General features: G+C 43.0%; 1 protein-coding gene across 2 annotated transcripts in view; it reads left to right on the top strand.

Moving 5' to 3' along the window:
• Positions 1-3,258: 3,258 nt before the first annotated feature.
• Positions 3,259-20,096, top strand: part of LOC143782177 (leucine-rich repeat flightless-interacting protein 2-like) — a 157,422-nt gene continuing 140,584 nt past the window's right edge. For both annotated transcript variants that reach the window (XM_077269337.1, XM_077269336.1), the window contains exons 1-2: positions 3,259-3,443; positions 3,585-3,755. In XM_077269337.1, coding sequence (XP_077125452.1) covers positions 3,336-3,443; positions 3,585-3,755 — 279 coding nt within the window. In that variant the 5' untranslated portion in view covers positions 3,259-3,335. The remainder of the gene's footprint in view (positions 3,444-3,584; positions 3,756-20,096) is intronic.

Here is a 20,096-nt window from a genome sequence, read left to right as displayed (position 1 = left end):
GTTGGAAAGCGTCATTATCTTTCAGTGCCATAAAAAGCGCTATCTCCTGTCTCCAAGCAAAAAAATTTTTCAACACTCTCCCCTGACTCAACCATCTGACCTCGGTATGATGCAAGTCTCCATATTCACTGGCCATATCAGACAAGAAAGAAGTGAACTGTCTATGGTTAAGACTTCTTGCCCGTATAAAGTCTTAACCACAAAGTCCATAACTTCTTTCATTTGTACACTTTTTCCGCACAGCGCTTCCTGATGCAGAATGCAGTGTATTGCACTGAAAGGACCTGACAATGAAAGCTGGTTTCATTTTCCTCTCAATAATCCCACAACACCAATGTTTTCATAACACATTGCTGGTGCACCGTCCGTGACCACAGACACCAGTTTATCCCATGGCAGTCCTGCTGTGTTAATGCAGCCTTCAAGTTCTTTAAAAATGTCACGACCAGTCGTTGTGCCTCTCATTGGTGATAAATACAATCATTCCTCAGTTATGTTTAGGTTTTCATCAACCCCACGAATGAACACAGCACAGTATGAAGTATCTGTTACCCTGGTGCTTTTGTCAAGTGCTATAGAAAATTCTTCAAAACTTTGCCCTGCTGTAATCAGTTGCTGATGAATGTCACTAGCAGATTCAGTGATTCTACTAGCAACAGTATCTGCCGACAAGCTTATACCTTCGAACAGTTTCTTTTTGTCCGGACAAATAATTTCACTTGCTTTTATGACCCTCAGTAAACAGTCGTGAATGTTTTACTATCATGTTACTGAGTACAAAACTGGCTTTCACAGATGTTTCACTTTACTTGTTAACTCTTGAGAAGAAGTTTCGCTGTTTTTTAAGAGATGATTTCAGCTGCTGAAGCTTTTCCTCTCTCAGTTTGCCAGACAATGCTTCATACTGTTCTCCATGCTGCGTCATGTAATGTCGATGCACATTGTAGTCCTTAAGCACTGCGACAAACTGAAAATAAATTAAACACTGGGCTCTCTCTCCAACCTCCGTGACAAAATATTCGTTTTCCCACTTTTCCTGAAATATTCAGTTTTCAGCAGCAATCTTGCGCTTTTTTTTATAATGTTGCCATTTATTATTTTAAACAGGGCCTCCCCATGTACAGCATGATCCCCACACAGCCTCCCTATATACAGCATGAGCCCCACACAGCCTCCCCATGTATAGTATGAGCCCCATAAAGCCTCCCCATGTACAGCATGAGCCCCACACAGCCTCCCCATCTACTGCATGAGCCCCAGTTTCCCCATATACTGCATGAGGCCCCACACAGCCTCCCCATAATCTGCATGAGACCCACACAACCTTCTTATATACAGCATGAGCCCCACAGTCTCTCCACATACTGAATGAGGCCCCACACAGCCTCCCATATACTGCATGAGGCCCCCACAGCCTTCCCATATATTGCATAACAGTATACGGCCTTCCCATAGTCTCCCCATGTGCAGCATGTCACCCCCATAGCATCCCCATGTGCAGCATGATAATCTTATAATAATAATAATCTTTATTTTTATATAGCGCTAATATATTCCGCAGCGCTTTACAGTTTGCACACATTATCATTGCTGTCCCCAATGGGGCTCACAATCTAAATTCCTTATCAGTATGTCTTTGGAATGTGGGAGGAAACTGGAGTGCCCAGAGGAAACCCATGCAAACACAGAGAGAACATACAAACTCTTTGCAGATGTTGTCCTTGGTGGGGTTTGAACCCAGGACTCCAGCGCTGCAAGGCTGCAATGCTATTCGCTGAGCCACTGTGCTGCCCCAATAGCCTCCCCGCGTGCAGCATGACACTCTCATAGCCTCCCTGTGTGCAGCATGACACCCCCATAGCCTCCTTGTGTGCAGCAGGACACCCCCATAGTCTCCCCATGTGCAGCATGTCACCCCATAGCCACCCCATGTGCTGCATGTCACCCCCATAGAATCCCCATGTTCACCCCTGTAGAGTCCCCATGTTCACCCCCGTAGAATCCCCCATGTTCACCCCATAGAATCCCCATGTTCACCCCCGTAGAATCCCCATGTTCATTCCTGTAGAATCCCCATGTTCACCCAGTAGAATCCCCAATGTTGACCCCCATAGAATTCCCATGTTCACCCCATAGAATCCCCATGTTCACCCCCGTAGAATCCCCATGTTCATTCCTGTAGAATCCCCATGTTCACCCCGTAGAATCCCCATGTTCACTCCCGTAGAATCCCCATGTTCACCCCCGTAGAATCCCCATGTTCACCCCCGTAGAATCCCCATGTTCATTCCTGTAGAATCCCCATGTTCACCCCCGTAGAATCCCCATGTTCATTCCTGTAGAATCCCCATGTTCACCCCGTAGAATCCCCATGTTCACTCCCGTAGAATCCTCATGTTCACCCCCATAGAATCCCCATGTTCATTCCTGTAGAATCCCCATGTTCACCCCCATAGAATCCCTATGTTCACCCCCATAGAATCCCCATGTTCACCTCCATAGAATCCCCATGTTCACTCCCATAGAATCCTCATGTTCACCCCATAGAATCCCCATGTTTATACACATGAAAAAAAAAATACTCACCTCAGTCCTGTTCCCAGGCGCCCTGCTTCTGCTTCTGTTGCTGTCTCCGATGCGCTGACTCTTCAGTGGTACACAGCTGACACAATGACATGACGTCATCGCATCAGCTGTTTCACACGCTGATTGGTGGAGAAAGTGGCCGGAGACCCCTCCTCCACCAATGCTGACTGCAGGAGACTACGAGCGAGCAGGCGGGTGGGCACAGTGCGGCCCGCGGACCTCAGTATTTCAGCCCCACGGCTGTCTCGGTCCGCGGGCCGGACTGAGATAGCCAGAGGGCCTGATGTGGCCCACGGGCCGCACTTTGCCCAGGTCTGGGTTATAGCATACTGCATGTGCTGCTGATGTTTTGTCTGCACGACCACATAAGTGTAGAGGCAATATTGTATTATAGAATTTATCTAATCCCATCTTTCAGATAATTCTACATCTGATAGTTATTACTTTCTACCTTTCTATTTTCCTGATTAGCAGTTAAATATGGTTTATTGTCTCATATATGCCAAACTTGTAATAAAATGCACTGAAATAATGCAGCCAAGGTTGAATTCTTAGGTTCAAGGACATTTAGTTCCTGCTCATTGAAAGCGATATTGTTCACAAATGATACAACACTGAGGACAAGGTGACTGAATGTAACATAGAATTAAACTGTAGGAGCTAATTCTGGAATTATGTATTATTTATTGGTAGATATGAGATGTTCGTCACATTCACTTGTGTTTATCTAATTCCTTCTTAGTTTAAGAATGCAATGCTCAGATATCAAGAAAAATGTCCTCTCTCAATGGACTTGGAGAGGAAAGAGAGAAGCCAGGAAACAAATACTAGATCCCGATGCTCTGAACAAACTGAGGGTAAGATATGATCTTTTGTGGGTACCATATTCTTTTTAGTGAATCGGGACCAGAAGGACCACTAACTTCAAATAAACTAAAAAATTGGGTCAATTTTAGTACTAGCATCATGTTGATCATGTTTTAATAATTTCTTTCAAGGAATCCTTGGATGAAGTAGAGGACAAATATAGTAATGCCCTGGTATCTATCACACAGCTAAATAATGAGAAAAGGAGCCTTGAATATCAAGTGAATAATTTAAAAGAAATCATTGAAGAAATGGAAGAAAAGTTATTCCAGAATCAAACAGAAAATAAAATCAACTTAAAGGTATTGACATATTAGGATGTTGTGAAGATAAAGTTGTATAATTTTTTATATGGGTTATTATTGTACCACTTCGGCTATGTGCACACATTAGGCATTTGCAGCAGACATTTCGGCATCTCTTGGTAGGAAAAACGATGCATAAAAAGGTGCATTTATGTCATTTTTTGACACTTTTTTACATGCGATTTTGTTGTAAATTTTTGAACATCCATTAGTATGGGATAAATCTGCAGGAAAAATGCAGAAAGAATGGACATTCTTTAGATTTAAATCTGCAAGAAAAAAATAGGCAACTTGTGTATGAGATCTCATTCACTTTGCTGGCACTATGAGATCCTTCAGGTTTTGTGACAAATCTGAGCAGAAAAAAATCACATCCAAAACCATACCGTGTGCACAGACCTTACTAGGGATGTATGAAGGATACAGCCACAATCCATTATATTCTACCACCATGAAAGTACTAACCATAGTCTTATAGTGCCCTTCAGTTTCTTGTAATGAAAAGTTAAGGTCTCCAGCGAAAAAAAAAAGTTATCTTATCACCTATCAATAGGATAGGTGATAACTTAATGATCAGTGGCGGCTCTGACCTCTGTAACCTGCCCCCATTGACAGAATGGGGCACTTCTATCCCCAACTTCCCAATGGGGAACTTTTATCCTTGTTGCAAAATGGTGCAGCAGGTCAGATGCAGCTTCATTTTCTAAGGGGGATGCCAGGAAAATCCAAGTGTAGTGGTTAGCAGCCCAATAAGGAATGGAGCAGTGGTAAGGCATGTGCAATGCCACTTAATATAACAATGCTAAAAGTGCCACGTTCTGCCTGCCAATTGGAACAGGTCCCAGCGATTACAGCCCCACTAATCAATAAGGATACGTGATAATAATAATAATAATAATCTTTATTTATATAGCACCAACATATTCCGCAGCGCTTTACAGTTTAACGGTTTCAAACACAACAGTCGTAAGTAACAACGTTAACAATGCAACAATTAAAGCAAAATAAGACGACCCTGCTCTTGAGAGCTTACAATCTACAATGAGGTGGGGGAGATACAAAAGTACAGGTGTGTATTTACAATGATGTATTTACAATGATGGTCCAGCCATCTTCAGGGGGTGGGTGATAGATGGGGATAGTGAATGGGCTACACACACATACAAACATAAAATGACTTTGATTAGTGAACGTGATGGGCCGCTCTGAACAAATGTGTTTTGAGGGAGCGCCTAAAACTATGCAAATTGTTTATGGTCCTAATATCTTGGGGTAGAGCATTCCAGAGGATTGGCGCAGCACGGGAGAAGTCTTGGAGTCGGGAGTGGGAGGTTAGTAGAAAGTCGTTTGCAGAGCGCAGTGGTTGGTTAGGCCGATAGACCGAAATGAGGGAGGAGATGTAAGGGGGTACCGCACTGTGGAGAGCTTTGTGGGTGAGAACAAGTGCTTTGAATTGGATTCTATAATGAATGGGCAGCCAGTGTAACGACTGGCGAAGAGCGGACGCGTCTGAGTAACGATTAGCCAGATGGCCGACCCTGGCTGCTGCATTAAGGATAGACTGGAGAGGGGAAAGTCGAGTAAGGGGGAGGCCAATTAATAGAGCATTACAGTAATCCAGGCGGGAGTGGATCAAGGCGACAGTGAGGATTTTGTTGTTTTCATGGTGTGAAAAGGGCGGATTCTAGAGATGTTCTTTAGGTGTAAGCGGGCAAGAGATTGTATATGGGATGTGAAGGAGAGATCGGAGTCAAACATAACACCCAGACAGCACGCCTGCTGCCAGGGTGTTATTATGGTGCCACCCACGGAGAGGGAAATGGCAGATTTAGGGAGGTTAGTAGATGGCAGGAGCAGAAGAAGTTCAGTTTTGGAGAGGTTGGGTTTCAGAGAGAGCAGACGTGATATTGGAGACTGCGGACAGACAGTCACTGGCATTCTGTAGTACAGCGGGGGTAAGGTCAGGGGATGACGTGTATAGTTGTGTGTCATCGGCTTAAAGATGTACTGAAAGCCAAAACAGCTGATGGTCTGTCCAATTGGGGCCGTGTAGAGGGAGAAGAGAAGGGGGCCAAGGACTGAGCCCTGAGGTACCCCGACAGTGAGAGGAAGAGGAGATGAAGTGGAACCAGCAAACAGAACACTGAAGGAGCAGTCAGAAAGATAGGAAGAGAACCAGGAGAGAGCAGTGTCCTTAATGCCTAGTGACTGGAGCCTACAGAGTAGGAGAATGTGGTCAACAGTGTCGAAAGCTGCAGAAAGGCTGAGAAGAATGAGCAGAGAGTGGTCACCATTACATTTTGCTGTCAGAAGGTTGTTGGTCACCTTGATGAGTGCAGTTTATGTCAAATGTAGTTGGCGGAAACCGGACTGTGAAGGGTCTAGGAGGGAATGAGTGGAGAGGTAACGGGTAAGACGGGAGTAGATCAGGCACTCCAAGAGTTTAGAGATGAAGGGGAGATTGAAGACTGGTCTGTAGTTATTTGTGCAGGATGGGTCGAGGGCGGGTTTCTTTAGTAATGGAGCAATGATAGAGTGTTTGAAGGAGGAGGGGAAAATGCCAGAGGAGAGGAAAAGATTAAAGATTGTAGTTGGGTGAGTTGTGAGGACTGGAGAGAGAGACTGGACGGGATGAGAGGGAATGGGTTTGGCAGTGCATGTAGTTGGACGAGATGAAGAGAGGAGCTTGGAGACATCTTCTTCTGTGATGGGATCGAATGTGAAGCGTGAGCCAGGGGAAATGCAGAGAGGGATGGGAGTGACTGCACTTGGTGGCTGGGAACGGATTTCCTGACAGATATTATCTATTATCTCTATAAAGTGGGAGGCCAGGTCATCAGCACAAATGTCTGTGATAGGGGCTTGTGCTTTTGGCCTGAGGAGAGAGTGAAAGGTGTCAAAAAGTTTCTTGGGGTTGTTGGATAGTGAGAAGATCAGAGTGTTGAAGTAGGTCTGTTTGGCGAGGTGAGGGGCAGAAATATATGTTCTTAACATAAATTTGAAGTGTATGAAGTCTTCTGGTTTGCAAGTTTTCCTCCATAAGCGTTCAGCACACCTAGAGCATCGCTGGAGAAATCGGGTTTGCAATGTGAGCCAGGGCTGTTTTTCTCTTTGTTTGGAAGTTCTGAGGGTGAGGGGAGCTACTTGGTCAAGGATTATTCTAAGAGTGTCATTGTAATGATGTACAGCCAGATCAGGACAGGAAAAAGAGGAGATTGGGGACAATGATAAGTGTAGAGAGTCTGAAAGTGCATGAGGGTTAATAGCATGTAGATTTCTGAATGTGTGGTAGATAGGAGTGTGCTGGGGTGGGCGAGAAATTGTGAGTGTGAAGGAGAGAATGTTGTGGTCAGAGAGGGGAAGAGGTGAGTTATCTAGGTAGGAGATTAAGCAGAACTGGACAAAGACTAAGTCAAGGGTGTTACCGTCTTTGTGTGTTTCAGAGGTTGAGAGATGTGAGAAGCCTAGAGAAGTGGTTAATGATAGAAGCTGGGATGCAGATGTGGAAGTGGGGCTGTTAATGGGGATGTTGATGTTTCCCAGGATAAGGGTTGGTAGTTCTGAGGACATGAAGTGCAGCAGCCAGGCAGGGAAATGGTCAAGGAAGTGGGTGAGCCTGAGGGCTGGTATATGACCGCTACTCTGAGGGCGAGGGGACAAAAGAGCCTGATGGTGTGGACCTCAAAAGAAGGGAATGAGAGCGATGGAACTTGGGGGATGACCTGGAAAGTGCACTGTGGGGACAGGAGTATGCCGACTCCACCACCATGTCTGTTTGTGGGTCTCGGGGAATGTAAGAATTGTAAGCCACCATGGGAAATGGCAGCAGGAGAGACAGTGTCAGAATCTTGAATCCAGGTTTCGTGAGGGCCAACAGATTAAGAGAGTTTTTCAGAAAGTATTTGTGTAGGAAAGGAAGCTTGTTACATACAGACCATGGAATCCAAAAAGCACAATTAAAAGAAGGAGATGAAGGAGTGCAACTAATATTAGTAAGATTAGTAAGGTTTCGATGTGAGGTAGGGTAGGGGTTGAGGTTAAGGGATGGTGGACCAGGGTTGGTGGAGATGTCCGCTGAAATCAGTAGGAGAAGGAAGATAAAGAGCAAGTAGTTTTTGGAATTGTACGAAATTTTTTTGTGCAGTGTGTTTGGGCAAGATGGGCTGAGGTTTTTCAGGAAGGTGAGAAGTGCATGGGAGCTGTACATAGGAGAGGGAAGAAGAGAAGAGCTGATGTATATGAGTCGTGATGGGGGAGGATGGTGCTGTGAATGTGGATGGCATGGGAACATAGGAGGATAGAAAGGAGAGCAGAGTGTGGGTTACCTAACTCCTGCCCTGACTAACTGCCATGGAATAACTGCTTTATCTCGATGCTTATCTTTGGGATGCACCCCTAAGGATGTTTCTAAATTTAAAGACCACAATCCAGACTCAGGAGAGATGGATTGTGGGAACTGGTTGAGGATAATTTGGCAGCTGGGGCCAGCATGCCAGGGGGTGGTTAGATGATCAAAGACATTGGGCCTGGCTACATCTATTTGCTATAGCACCTTCCACCAGATAATATCTACACTGATCCCAGTCATGGATATGCAACAGTGAGTATTAAGTACAATGCACCAAATGAATTATAGCAATGAATTAGCAGGCACATTAAAATAGGTTTCTAGATGGTAAAGAGGCAGATGACAAACAGCACACAGCAAGCAGAGGGAATTTGTACCATTAGAATATATTGCAGGAGATGAGACAGCAATCAGAGGTGGGAAGTCGAACCATTAGAATATATTGCGGGAGTTGAGACAACAAGCAGAGGGAATTTGTACCATTGGAATATATTGCAGGAGATGAGACAACAATCAGAGGTGGGAAGTTGTACCGTTAGAATATATTGCAGGAGATGAGACAGCAAGGACAGGGAATTTGTACCATTAGAATATATTGCAGGAGATGAGACATCAAGCAGAGGGAATTTGTACCTGTGTGAAGAGAGAAGATGGATGTTAGTTCTTTGCCATGGAATAACTGCTTTATCTTGATGTTTATCTTCGGGATGCTTATCTTCGGGTATGCTCGTGTGCACCCCAACATGCGTGCACCCCTAAGATAACTTGTTTTCAGAGAACATCTCCTTTAACGTTATGACTAGGGGTGAGCAAGCATGCGCGGTGATACTGGTGGTCGGATGTGCTCAGCACTCGATGAGCATTAGCTGGTGCTCCGATTTGAAGCTCAAATCCCCGCCCTGCATGTTTGGCGCCTGTTACACAGCCAATAAACTTGCGGGAATTGCCTGCCAGTCACTGTAAGGCATAGCCATATTGGTAGTGACATTACTGTGATTGGCTTGCCGCATTATCTCATCAGAGGTTTTAAAAGGATAGGTACCACCACCCTTGGCACACTGACGCCATTGCACAGCTCAGGGGCAGTTCACATTGGAGGGAGAGTGTGCTTGTCCAGTTGAACGAATCAGGCCTGTAGTGTAGCTACTGATGCTGAACCATCATACTAACAGTCCTTCTAAGGACTAATCCTGTTCTTTGCTGTTTGTAAAAGATACATTGCGCATTTAAGGCCCTGTCTCACATAGCGAGATCGCTGCTGAGTCACAAGTTTTGTGACGCAACAGCGACCTCAGTAGCGATCTCGCTATGTGTGACACGTACCAGCGACCAGGCCCCTGCTGTGAGATCGCTGGTCGTGTCGGAATGGCCTGGACCTTTTTTTGGTCGTTGAGGTCCCGCTGACATCGCTGAATCAGTGTGTGTGACACCGATCCAGCGATGTCTTCACTGGTAACCAGGGTAAACATCGGGTTACAAAGCGCAGGGCCGCGCTTAGTAACCCGATGTTTACCCTGGTTACCAGCGTAAATGTAAAAAAAAAAAAACAGTACATACTCACCATCTGATGTCCGTCAGGTCCCTTGCTGTCTGCTTCCTGCTCTGACTGAGTGCCGCCGTACAGTGAGAGCACAGCACAGCAGTGACGTCACCGCTGCGCTCTGCTCTCACTGTACGGCGGCACTCAGTCAGAGCAGGAAGCAGACGGCAAGGGACCTGACGGACATCAGATGGTGAGTATGTACTGTTTGTTTTTTTTGGTAACCAGGGTAAACATCGGGTTACTAAGCGCGGCCCTGCGCTTAGTAACCCGATGTTTACCCTGGTCACCCGGGTGCTGCAGGGGGACTTCGGCATCGTTGAAGACAGTTTCAACGATGCCGAAGTCGTTCCCCTGATCGTTGGTCGCTGGAGAGAGCTGTCTGTGTGACAGCTCCCCAGCGACCACACAACGACTTACCAACGATCACGGCCAGGTCGTATCGCTGGTTGTGATCGTTGGTAAATCGCTATGTGAGACGGGGCCTTTAGCCTAGGGACAGTTGTGACTGGAGGGAGAGAGTGTTTGTATAACTAATCAGAGTCCTGTAGTGTTTATACTGGTGCTGAAGTTGAACCATCATACTGTTCTTCTAAGGGCTAATATTGTGCATGGTTGTTTGTATTAGATACAGTGGGGCAAAAAAGTATTTAGTCATTCAGCAATAGTGCAAGTTCCACCACTTAAAAAGATGCGAGGCGTCTGTAATTTACATCATAGGTAGACCTCAACTATGGGAGACAAACTGAGAAATAAAAATCCAGAAAATCACATTGTCTGTTTTTTTATCATTTTATTTGCATATTATGGTGGAAAATAAGTATTTGGTCAGAAACAAAATTTCATCTCAATACTTTGTAATATATCCTTTGTTGGCAATGACAGAGCTCAAACGTTTTCTGTAAGTCTTCACAAGGTTGCCACACACTGTTGTTGGTATGTTGGCCCATTCCTCCATGCAGATCTCCTCTAGAGCAGTGATGTTTTTGGCTTTTCGCTTGGCAACACGGACTTTCAACTCCCTCCAAAGGTTTTCTATAGGGTTGAGATCTGGAGACTGGCTAGGCCACTCCAGGACCTTGAAATGCTTCTTACGAAGCCACTCCTTCATTGCCCTGGCGGTGTGCTTTGGATCATTGTCATGTTGAAAGACCCAGCCACGTTTCATCTTCAATGCCCTTGCTGATGGAAGGAGGTTTGCACTCAAAATCTCACGATACATGGCCCCATTCATTCTTTCATGTACCCGGATCAGTCGTCCTGGCCCCTTTGCAGAGAAACAGCCCCAAAGCATGATGTTTCCACCACCATGCTTTACAGTAGGTATGGTGTTTGATGGATGCAACTCAGTATTCTTTTTCCTCCAAACACGACAAGTTGTGTTTCTACCAAACAGTTCCAGTTTGGTTTCATCAGACCATAGGACATTCTCCCAAAACTCCTCTGGATCATCCAAATGCTCTCTAGCAAACTTCAGACGGGCCCGGACATGTACTGGCTTAAGCCATGTGGGACACATCTGGCACTGCAGGATCTGAGTCCATGGTGGCGTAGTGTGTTACTTATGGTAGGCCTTGTTACATTGGTCCCAGCTCTCTGCAGTTCATTCACTAGGTCCCCCCGCGTGGTTCTGGGATTTTTGCTCACCGTTCTTGTGATCATTCTGACCCCACGGGGTGGGATTTTGCGTGGAGCCCCAGATCGAGGGAGATTATCAGTGGTCTTGAATGTCTTCCATTTTCTAATTATTGCTCCCACTGTTGATTTCTTCACTCCAAGCTGGTTGGCTATTGCAGATTCAGTCTTCCCAGCCTGGTGCAGGGCTACAATTTTGTTTCTGGTGTCCTTTGACAGCTCTTTGGTCTTCACCATAGTGGAGTTTGGAGTCAGACTGTTTGAGGGTGTGCACAGGTGTCTTTTTATACTGATAACAAGTTTAAACAGGTGCCATTACTACAGGTAATGAGTGGAGGAAAGAGGAGACTCTTAAAGAAGAAGTTACAGGTCTGTGAGAGCCAGAAATCTTGATTGTTTGTTTCTGACCAAATACTTATTTTCCACCATAATATGCAAATAAAATGATAAAAAACAGACAATGTGATTTTCTGGATTTTTATTTCTCAGTTTGTCTCCCATAGTTGAGGTCTACCTATGATGTAAATTACAGACGCCTCTCATCTTTTTAAGTGGTGGAACTTGCACTATTGCTGAATGACTAAATACTTTTTTGCCCCACTGTATGTTTGATTATGTCCAGCACATATACTGTATATTGGACTTGTTTTTCATATTTATTATTATTATTATTCATTTTTATAGCGCCATTTATTCCATAGCTCTACATGTGAAAAAGGGGCATACATAGACAAGTACAATAAACATGAGCAATACAAGGCACACACAAGTACAATTACAATTGATCATAGTGATATCTACACTCCTCTATTTATGGTAATTTGAAAGTATTCAATGGTTATTAGCATATTAGCATTTTTTTCACAGTGGTGTATTAGTATATATGCAAAAAAGGGGGAACAGCACAAAAAGGTTTAAAAAATGGACTTTAATGCCCAGTGGCGTGGCAACGTTTCCGATAAAACAAATCCTTTTTCAAGCAATGAACCAAGCAGTGTTACAGATATAAATAGGGTGCACATGTCTTTGATTAATGAATTAGTTAATATAAAATATCAAACATAGTTTGTGAAAACCTAATAACCATATTAAATTGATTAAAGTGCTCAGTGCGTGTGTAAAAAATCTTTCTTAAAATATATTTTAAAAATTAATATATGTCATGCAAAGTACTTAATATTAGAGATATCATATAGTTAATCAAATAGTCACAGGTGTTGCATGCCAAAAAAGACTAGAAACGCACTCACATCCTTATTGAAAATGCTTGCTGGATCTAAAGCGTCCTCAGGAATCTATTGCGCATGTCTGTGACGACAAAACAGCCTTTCCCATAAGCCCAGGTGTGTATGCACCTGTGCAACGCTGTACCGAAGGAAAAAAATCGCCATCTTGGAAAAGGTTCCAACCACTGCGCCATGTCTATAGTTTTTGAGATACTTAAAACGTCATTATGACGATACTTTTAGCCCCAGGGTAAGCGCATTTATCACAGAACATGTTATTATCAAAGATCACGTATCATGGTATGCAGTCACATATTGGGGCATAATATCAACAATGCATTGATATTAACATGGACACATATCGTAAGCATGCCGTTAATATAGAGACAGCATAGTAAGGAATGTAAGGTGTAGATCACGCTGGGAGGTCAGGACACCAGTCCATCTGTGTCACTAGGTGTGGGGGACTACCACAGTCAAGTGGAGCATCCCACACCAATAAGTGGGAGATGAAAAGGAGAGTGAATTCCCCCATTCACCAACCACAAAAGTGGCACAACAAGACCAAAACCCATTTTATTCATAGATTATTCCTCGCTGTTAAACAGATGACATACAATAATAATGCAGCTGAAGGCTTAGATATCACAAGCATACATTGTAATATTTATATATCTTTATAAAAATTATGGCATAAGTCCAGTAATATCACTACACCAAGAAAGAGCCCCCAATAAATGGGGTATCCAGTGATCCCATTTTAATGTACCGATATTAACAGAAGACAATATTAAATGTATTGTTTATCGGTCAATATTTTGAAAGCACAATGATAAAAGCTCAAAAGACCATTCATCGTCAATCCCAAAAATTATTTTAATCAAAATATACAAAAAACATAATATAAGTATGATATCTCAGGCTGAAAATTACAGACAAGTGCAATGATTCAGAAAAAAAAAGAAAAAAAAACAAAAAAAGAAAAAAAAATTTTCAGGGTAAGAAATAATAAAAAAAAGAAATAAGGAATACGTGAGTACGACAGTCCCATGGTATGCAAAACCTGAAACAAGAAAGCGAAAAAGAACATATTAATCATATAGACTACATAACATGGTCCCAAACCGGCAATACGATGAGGTTATAACTTATAAGTCATTTATACATCATTATGCGATTAGACTTAACTTGAAATCAGCATTGAGGCCATGTGGCCTTAAAGTATTCAATTTTGTTATCCATTCAAGTTCTCTTTCTTTAATAGTTGAACACGATCCCCTCCTCTCCTCATCACTGACATGGTATGAATGATACGGAAACACAATTATTTATCAGTATGGACTTTTTCGATAAAGTGCTTTGAAACCGGCAAATCCATTCTCTTCTTCCTTATGGTACGTCGGTGTTGATTAATTCTAGTTTTAAAATTACATGTAGTCTCACCGACATACCACAAGGAACAAGGACATTGCAGCAAGTAAATTACATAGTCGGATTCGCACGTTAGGTAATATTTGATGTGAAATTCCCCATTAATAATTGGATGGGAGAATTTCAAATGCTTAATCATCAGACTGCAATTGACACATGACAGGCAGGGGAAACAACCTCTTCTGTCATTACCTGTCAATGTCGTCTGGCCAGATCTTTTAAAAGATCCAATATCAGATTTAATTATACTTGAACCAATTGTCCGATTTCTTTTATAGGAAAAAATGGGAGGTAATTTAAATTCCTCGATATGAGGTAAACACTTGTTTAACATACCCCAATGTTTACGAACCACATTAGCGATTTTTTTACTTTCTTCACAGTGTGCCGGAACAAATGGAATCCGATTTAACTTCTGTTTTTTTATACAGTAGTTTTTCTCACTCTAGTTGATCAACTCTATTTTTCTGGCGTTTCAATAGGTTTCTGGGATAACCTCTGTCGGAGAATTTTCTAATCATGCTTTCCATTGATATATGGAATAGCCTCCAGCATCTTTTTAGGATTGTGTACCAAATCTATCACCTTTGACTGTTATATCCACATCTAAAAAATTGTAGATTAGTATTGGAGTGTATCAAGGTAAACTTGATCGTGTGATCAATAGTATTCATAAATTAATGAAATTCAATAAGCATGGATTCTGTTCCAGTCCACATGAGGAAGATATCGTCTATGTATCTCCACCATGCCGCCACATAGCTGAAGTGGTGGGACACAGACGAAATCCTCCTCAAGAAGACTCATGACTAAATTTGCATACGCAGGCGCCATATTAGCACCCATGGCGACTCCACGCAATTGTAAATAGCTATCATATACCATCGGGATACATGTTATGGAATCGGGCCTCTTGATGAGCCAGAGGGGCGAAGAGGCGGTACTTATGAGAGGCGGACAGCATGCTATATGTGAGATGAGTATTTTGATCTGAACCGTGATCTGAACTTATCAGTGTACTCACGTTAGCACCTGTATAGCATGGCCTAAAAGGACACTAACTGTATGATGTGGTACACTAGTGTTTATATGATTATCTGGGCAAATTGGAATGCTAATATATGCGAGATATAGGTGTCTATGACAGCATACTGTGTACAACATGAATAGCCATTGTGCTGCATCTATCTAATTGCCGTCCTGTGCCTTCTCACATGTTCTCTATTGTTATTATAGCACGGTGTGGAGATTAGTATTCCTTATATATAGGAGTGATCTATGTATAGTTGTTAGGGGTACCTTTAGCAATACATCTGGGTAGAGGGACCCAATTGGACTATTAGGGATTATCTAGGGACCCCAGGGCCAGCCATCGTGGAGCGGGGTCGCCACAACGCTTCCCTTTGGGCGCCAACCCCTGCAGATAGGCAGGCACCATTTTAGTAATCATTGCAGGAAGACTCATCCCTATACCAAATTTTCACGGTGTGTTTTGTGTGTATGGTATGACCACAGGTCTGCACCTCAATGGGGAAGGGGCAGCTGTGCTGGGGGAGAAAATGGTTAGACGGTTGGAGGAGTGTTTAAACTAGGGATTGGGGGGAGGGTATTCATTTTATAGGAGGGGAAGATAGTGCAGCTAGAGACCTGGGCACAAATAAGGAAGTTGGGGGTGGCGGTGGCATGGGGGGTGGGGTTAGAACAGTTAGTAATTTAAGAAAGAATAGAGGTACAGAGAGTAACATCAAGTGCATGTATACTAATGCCAGAAGCCTCGCCAACAAAATGGATGAATTAGAACTAATGTTGTTGGAGCATAATTATGACATGGTGGGGATATCTGAGACGTGGCTGGATGAGAGCCATGACTGGGCTGTTAACTTGCAGGGCTATAGCCTGTTCAGAAATGACCGTACAGATAAGCGAGGGGGAGGGGTGTGTCTATATGTAAAATCTTCCTTAAAACCCATCCTGCGTGATAATATAGGTGAATTTAATGAAAATGTAGAGTCCCTGTGGGTGGAGATAAGGGGAGGGGGAAAAAATAATAAATTACTGATAGGGATTTGTTATAAATCTCCAAAAATAATGGAAGCAATGGAGAATATCCTCGTAAAGCAAATAGATGAAGCTGCGACTCAAGGAGAAGTCATTATTATGGGGGACTTCAACTACCCTGAAATAGATTGGGGAACAGAAACCTGCAGTTCCAGCAAAGGTAATCGGTTTTTGACAACTATGAGAGACAATTACCTTTCACAACTGGTTCAGGACCCAACAAGAAGGGGGGCACTGCTAGACCTAATATTAACCAACAGGCCAGACCGCATATCAAATATAAGGGTTGGGGGTCACTTGGGGAATAGTGATCACAAAATAATAAGTTTTCATGTAACCTTTAATAAGATGGGTAGTAGGGGGGTGACAAGGACACTAAACTTCAGGAGGGCAAATTTCCAACAGATGAGAGAGGATCTTGGTGCAATTAACTGGGACGATATCCTGAGACACAAAAATACACAAAGAAAATGGGAGACGTTTATTAGCATCCTGGATAGGACCTGTGCACAGTATATACCGTATGGGAATAAACATACTAGAAATAGGAGGAAACCAATATGGCTAAATAGAGCTGTAAGGGGCGCAATAAGGGACAAAAAGAAAGCATTTAGAGAATTAAAGGAAGTAGGTATGCAAATTGCCTCTTCTGAGAAAAAGAGGACTTAAACTCTACAGCGCCACCTATTGGAAGTAGCGATCCTACTACGATCGCTACTTCCAATAGGTGGCGCTGTAGAGTTTAAGTCCTCTTTTTCTCAGAAGAGGCAATTTGCATATTTAAATTCCCAGAGGAGCATTGTACGGCAAATAAGCCTCCTTACCTTGACAAGCCAGAGATGGTATGTCACTCTCCATAAGGAGAAACGATACCCCTTAGACCCCAGGAAGTAGGTAGTGAGGAGGCATTAAATAAATACAGAAAATTAAATAAATTCTGTAAAAAGCAAATCAAGGCAGCAAAGATTGAGACAGAGAGACTCATTGCCAGAGAGAGTAAAAATAATCCCAAAATATTCTTTAACTATATAAATAGTAAGAAACTAAAAAATGACAGTGTTGGCCCCCTTAAAAATAATCTGGGGGAAATGGTGGATGAGGATGAGGAAAAAGCCAATATGCTAAATGACTTTTTTTCATCAGTATTTACAAAAGAAAATCCCATGGCAGACAAAATGACTAGTGATAAAAATTCCCCATTAAATGTCACCTGCTTAACCCAGCAGGAAGTACAGCGGCGTCTAAAAATAACTAAAATTGACAAATCTCCGGGCCCGGATGGGATACACCCCCGAGTACTGCAGGAACTAAGTACAGTCATTGATAGACCATTATTTTTAATCTTTAAAGATTCCATAATAACAGGGTCTGTACCACAGGACTGGCGTATAGCAAATGTGGTGCCAATATTCAAAAAAGGGGCAAAAACTGAACTCGGTAATTATAGGCCAGTAAGCTTAACCTCTACTGTGGGTAAAATCCTGGAGGGCATTCTAAGGGATACTATACTGGAGTATCTGAAGAGGAATAACCTTATGACCCAGTATCAGCACGGGTTTACTAGGGACCGTTCATGTCAGAGTAATTTGATCAGCTTCTATGAAGAGGTAAGTTCCGGACTGGACCAAGGGAACCCAGTGGACGTAGTGTATATGGACTTTTCCAAAGCTTTTGATACGGTGCCACACAAAAGGTTGTTACATAAAATGAGAGTAATGGGGATAGGGGAAAATATGTGCAAGTGGGTTGAGAGCTGGCTCAGGGATAGGAAACAAAGGGTGGTTATTAATGGAGCACACTCGGACTGGGTTACGGTTAGCAGTGGGGTACCACAGGGGTCAGTATTGGGCCCTCTTCTTTTTAACATATTTATTAATGACCTTGTAGGGGGCATTCAGAGTAGAATTTCAATATTTGCAGATGACACTAAACTCTGCAGGGTAATCAATACAGGGGAGGACAATTTTATATTACAGGATGATTTATGTAAACTAGAAGCTTGGGCTGATAAATGGCAAATGAGCTTTAATGGGGATAAATGTAAGGTCATGCACTTGGGTAGAAGTAATAAGATGTATAACTATGTGCTTAATTCTAAAACTCTGGGCAAAACCGTCAATGAAAAATACCTGGGTATATAGGTGGATGACAAACTCATATTCAGTGGCCAGTGTCAGGCAGCTGCTACAAAGGCAAATAAAATAATGGGATGTATTAAAAGAGGCATAGATGCTCATGAGGAGAACATAATTTTACCTCTATACAAGTCACTAGTTCGACCACACTTAGAATACTGTGCACAGTTCTGGTCTCCGGTGTATAAGAAAGACACAGCTGAACTGGAGCGGGTGCAGAGAAGAGCGACCAAGGTTATTAGAGGACTGGGGGGTCTGCAATACCAAGATAGATTATTACACTTGGGGCTATTTAGTTTGGAAAAACGAAGACTAAGGCTGCTTTCACACTTGCGTTTTTGTCTGCAGCGTTTTTTGCACAAAAAACGCATGCGTTTTTTTTCCCTATATTTAACATTGAAAACGCATGCGTTTTTTTGCACATGCGTTTGGTCGCGTTTTCAAACGCATGCGTTTTTTGACTGCATGCGTTCATTTTCAAAAATGCTACCTGCAGTATTTTCTTGCGCGTTTTTTTGCCGCGAAAAAACGCATGCGTTTTTTCGCGGCAAAAAAATGCATTGCTGTCTATGTAAACGCATGCGTTTTTAAGCACATGCGTTTGTTTGCGCTAAAAACGCATGCGTTTTTATAGAAAAAAACCAGAAAACACACTAAAAAGTCACCCACCACCATCAAGGTGATAAAGGGATCCAAACCCTAACCCTAACTCTACCCCTAACCTCACCCCTAACCGTTTAATGAACATTTTCTGACAGTCATATTGCCACGTATTTAAGTGCCACGTATCACGTATTTCAGTGCCACGTATGCCACGTGCCACGTATTTAAGTGCCACGTGCCACATATATAAGTGCCACGTGCCACATATATAAGTGCCACGTGCCACATATTAAAGTGCCACGTGCCACGTATTTAAGTGCCACGTATTTAAGTGCCACGTGCCACGTATTTAAGTGCCACGTGCCACGTATTTAAGTGCCACGTGCCACGTATTAAAGTGCCACGTGCCACGTATTTAAGTGCCACGTGCCACGTATTTAAGTGCCACGTGCCACGTATTTAAGTGCCACGTGCCACGTATTTCAGTGCCACGTATGCCACGTGCCACGTATTTAAGTGCCACGTGCCACATATATAAGTGCCACGTGCCACATATATAAGTGCCACGTGCCACATATATAAGTGCCACGTGCCACGTATTTAAGTGCCACGTGCCACGTATTAAAGTGCCACGTGCCACGTATTTAAGTGCCACGTGCCACGTATTTAAGTGCCACGTGCCACGTATTAAAGTGCCACGTATTTAAGTACCACGTATTTCAGTTGCACGTATTTCAGTGCCACGTATTTCAGTCACGTTTAGGGTTAGGGTTAGGGGTAGGGTTAGGGTTAGGGTTTTCTTGTTTTTTCTTGTTTTTTCTTGTGTTTTCTTGTGTTTTCTTGTGTTTTTCTATAAAAACGCATGCGTCTAAAAAACGCATGCGTTTTACCGCGTTTACATGCGTTTTTCACACATGCGTTTTTTTTAAAAACGCATGCAGACAAAAACGCAAGTGTGAAACTAGCCTAAGGGGTGATCTTATTTTAATGTATAAATATATGAGGGGACAGTACAAAGACCTTTCTGATGATCTTTTTAATCATAGACCTGAGACAGGGACAAGGGGGCATCCTCTACGTCTGGAGGAAAGAAGGTTTAAGCATAATAACAGACGCGGATTCTTTACTGTAAGAGCAGTGAGACTATGGAACTCTCTGCCGTATGATGTTGTAATGAGTGATTCATTAATTAAATTTAAGAGGGGACTGGATACCTTTCTGGAAAAGTATAATGTTACAGGGTATATACACTAGATTCCTTGATAAGGCGTTGATCCAGGGAACTAGTCTGATTGCCGTATGTGGAGTCGGGAAGGAATTTTTTTCCCCATGGTGGAGTTACTCTTTGCCACATGGGTTTTT

Source organism: Ranitomeya variabilis, chromosome 6, assembly GCF_051348905.1.
Source record: "Ranitomeya variabilis isolate aRanVar5 chromosome 6, aRanVar5.hap1, whole genome shotgun sequence".
Lineage (NCBI taxonomy): Eukaryota > Metazoa > Chordata > Amphibia > Anura > Dendrobatidae > Ranitomeya > Ranitomeya variabilis.
This window is presented reverse-complemented; position numbering and strand designations above follow the sequence as displayed.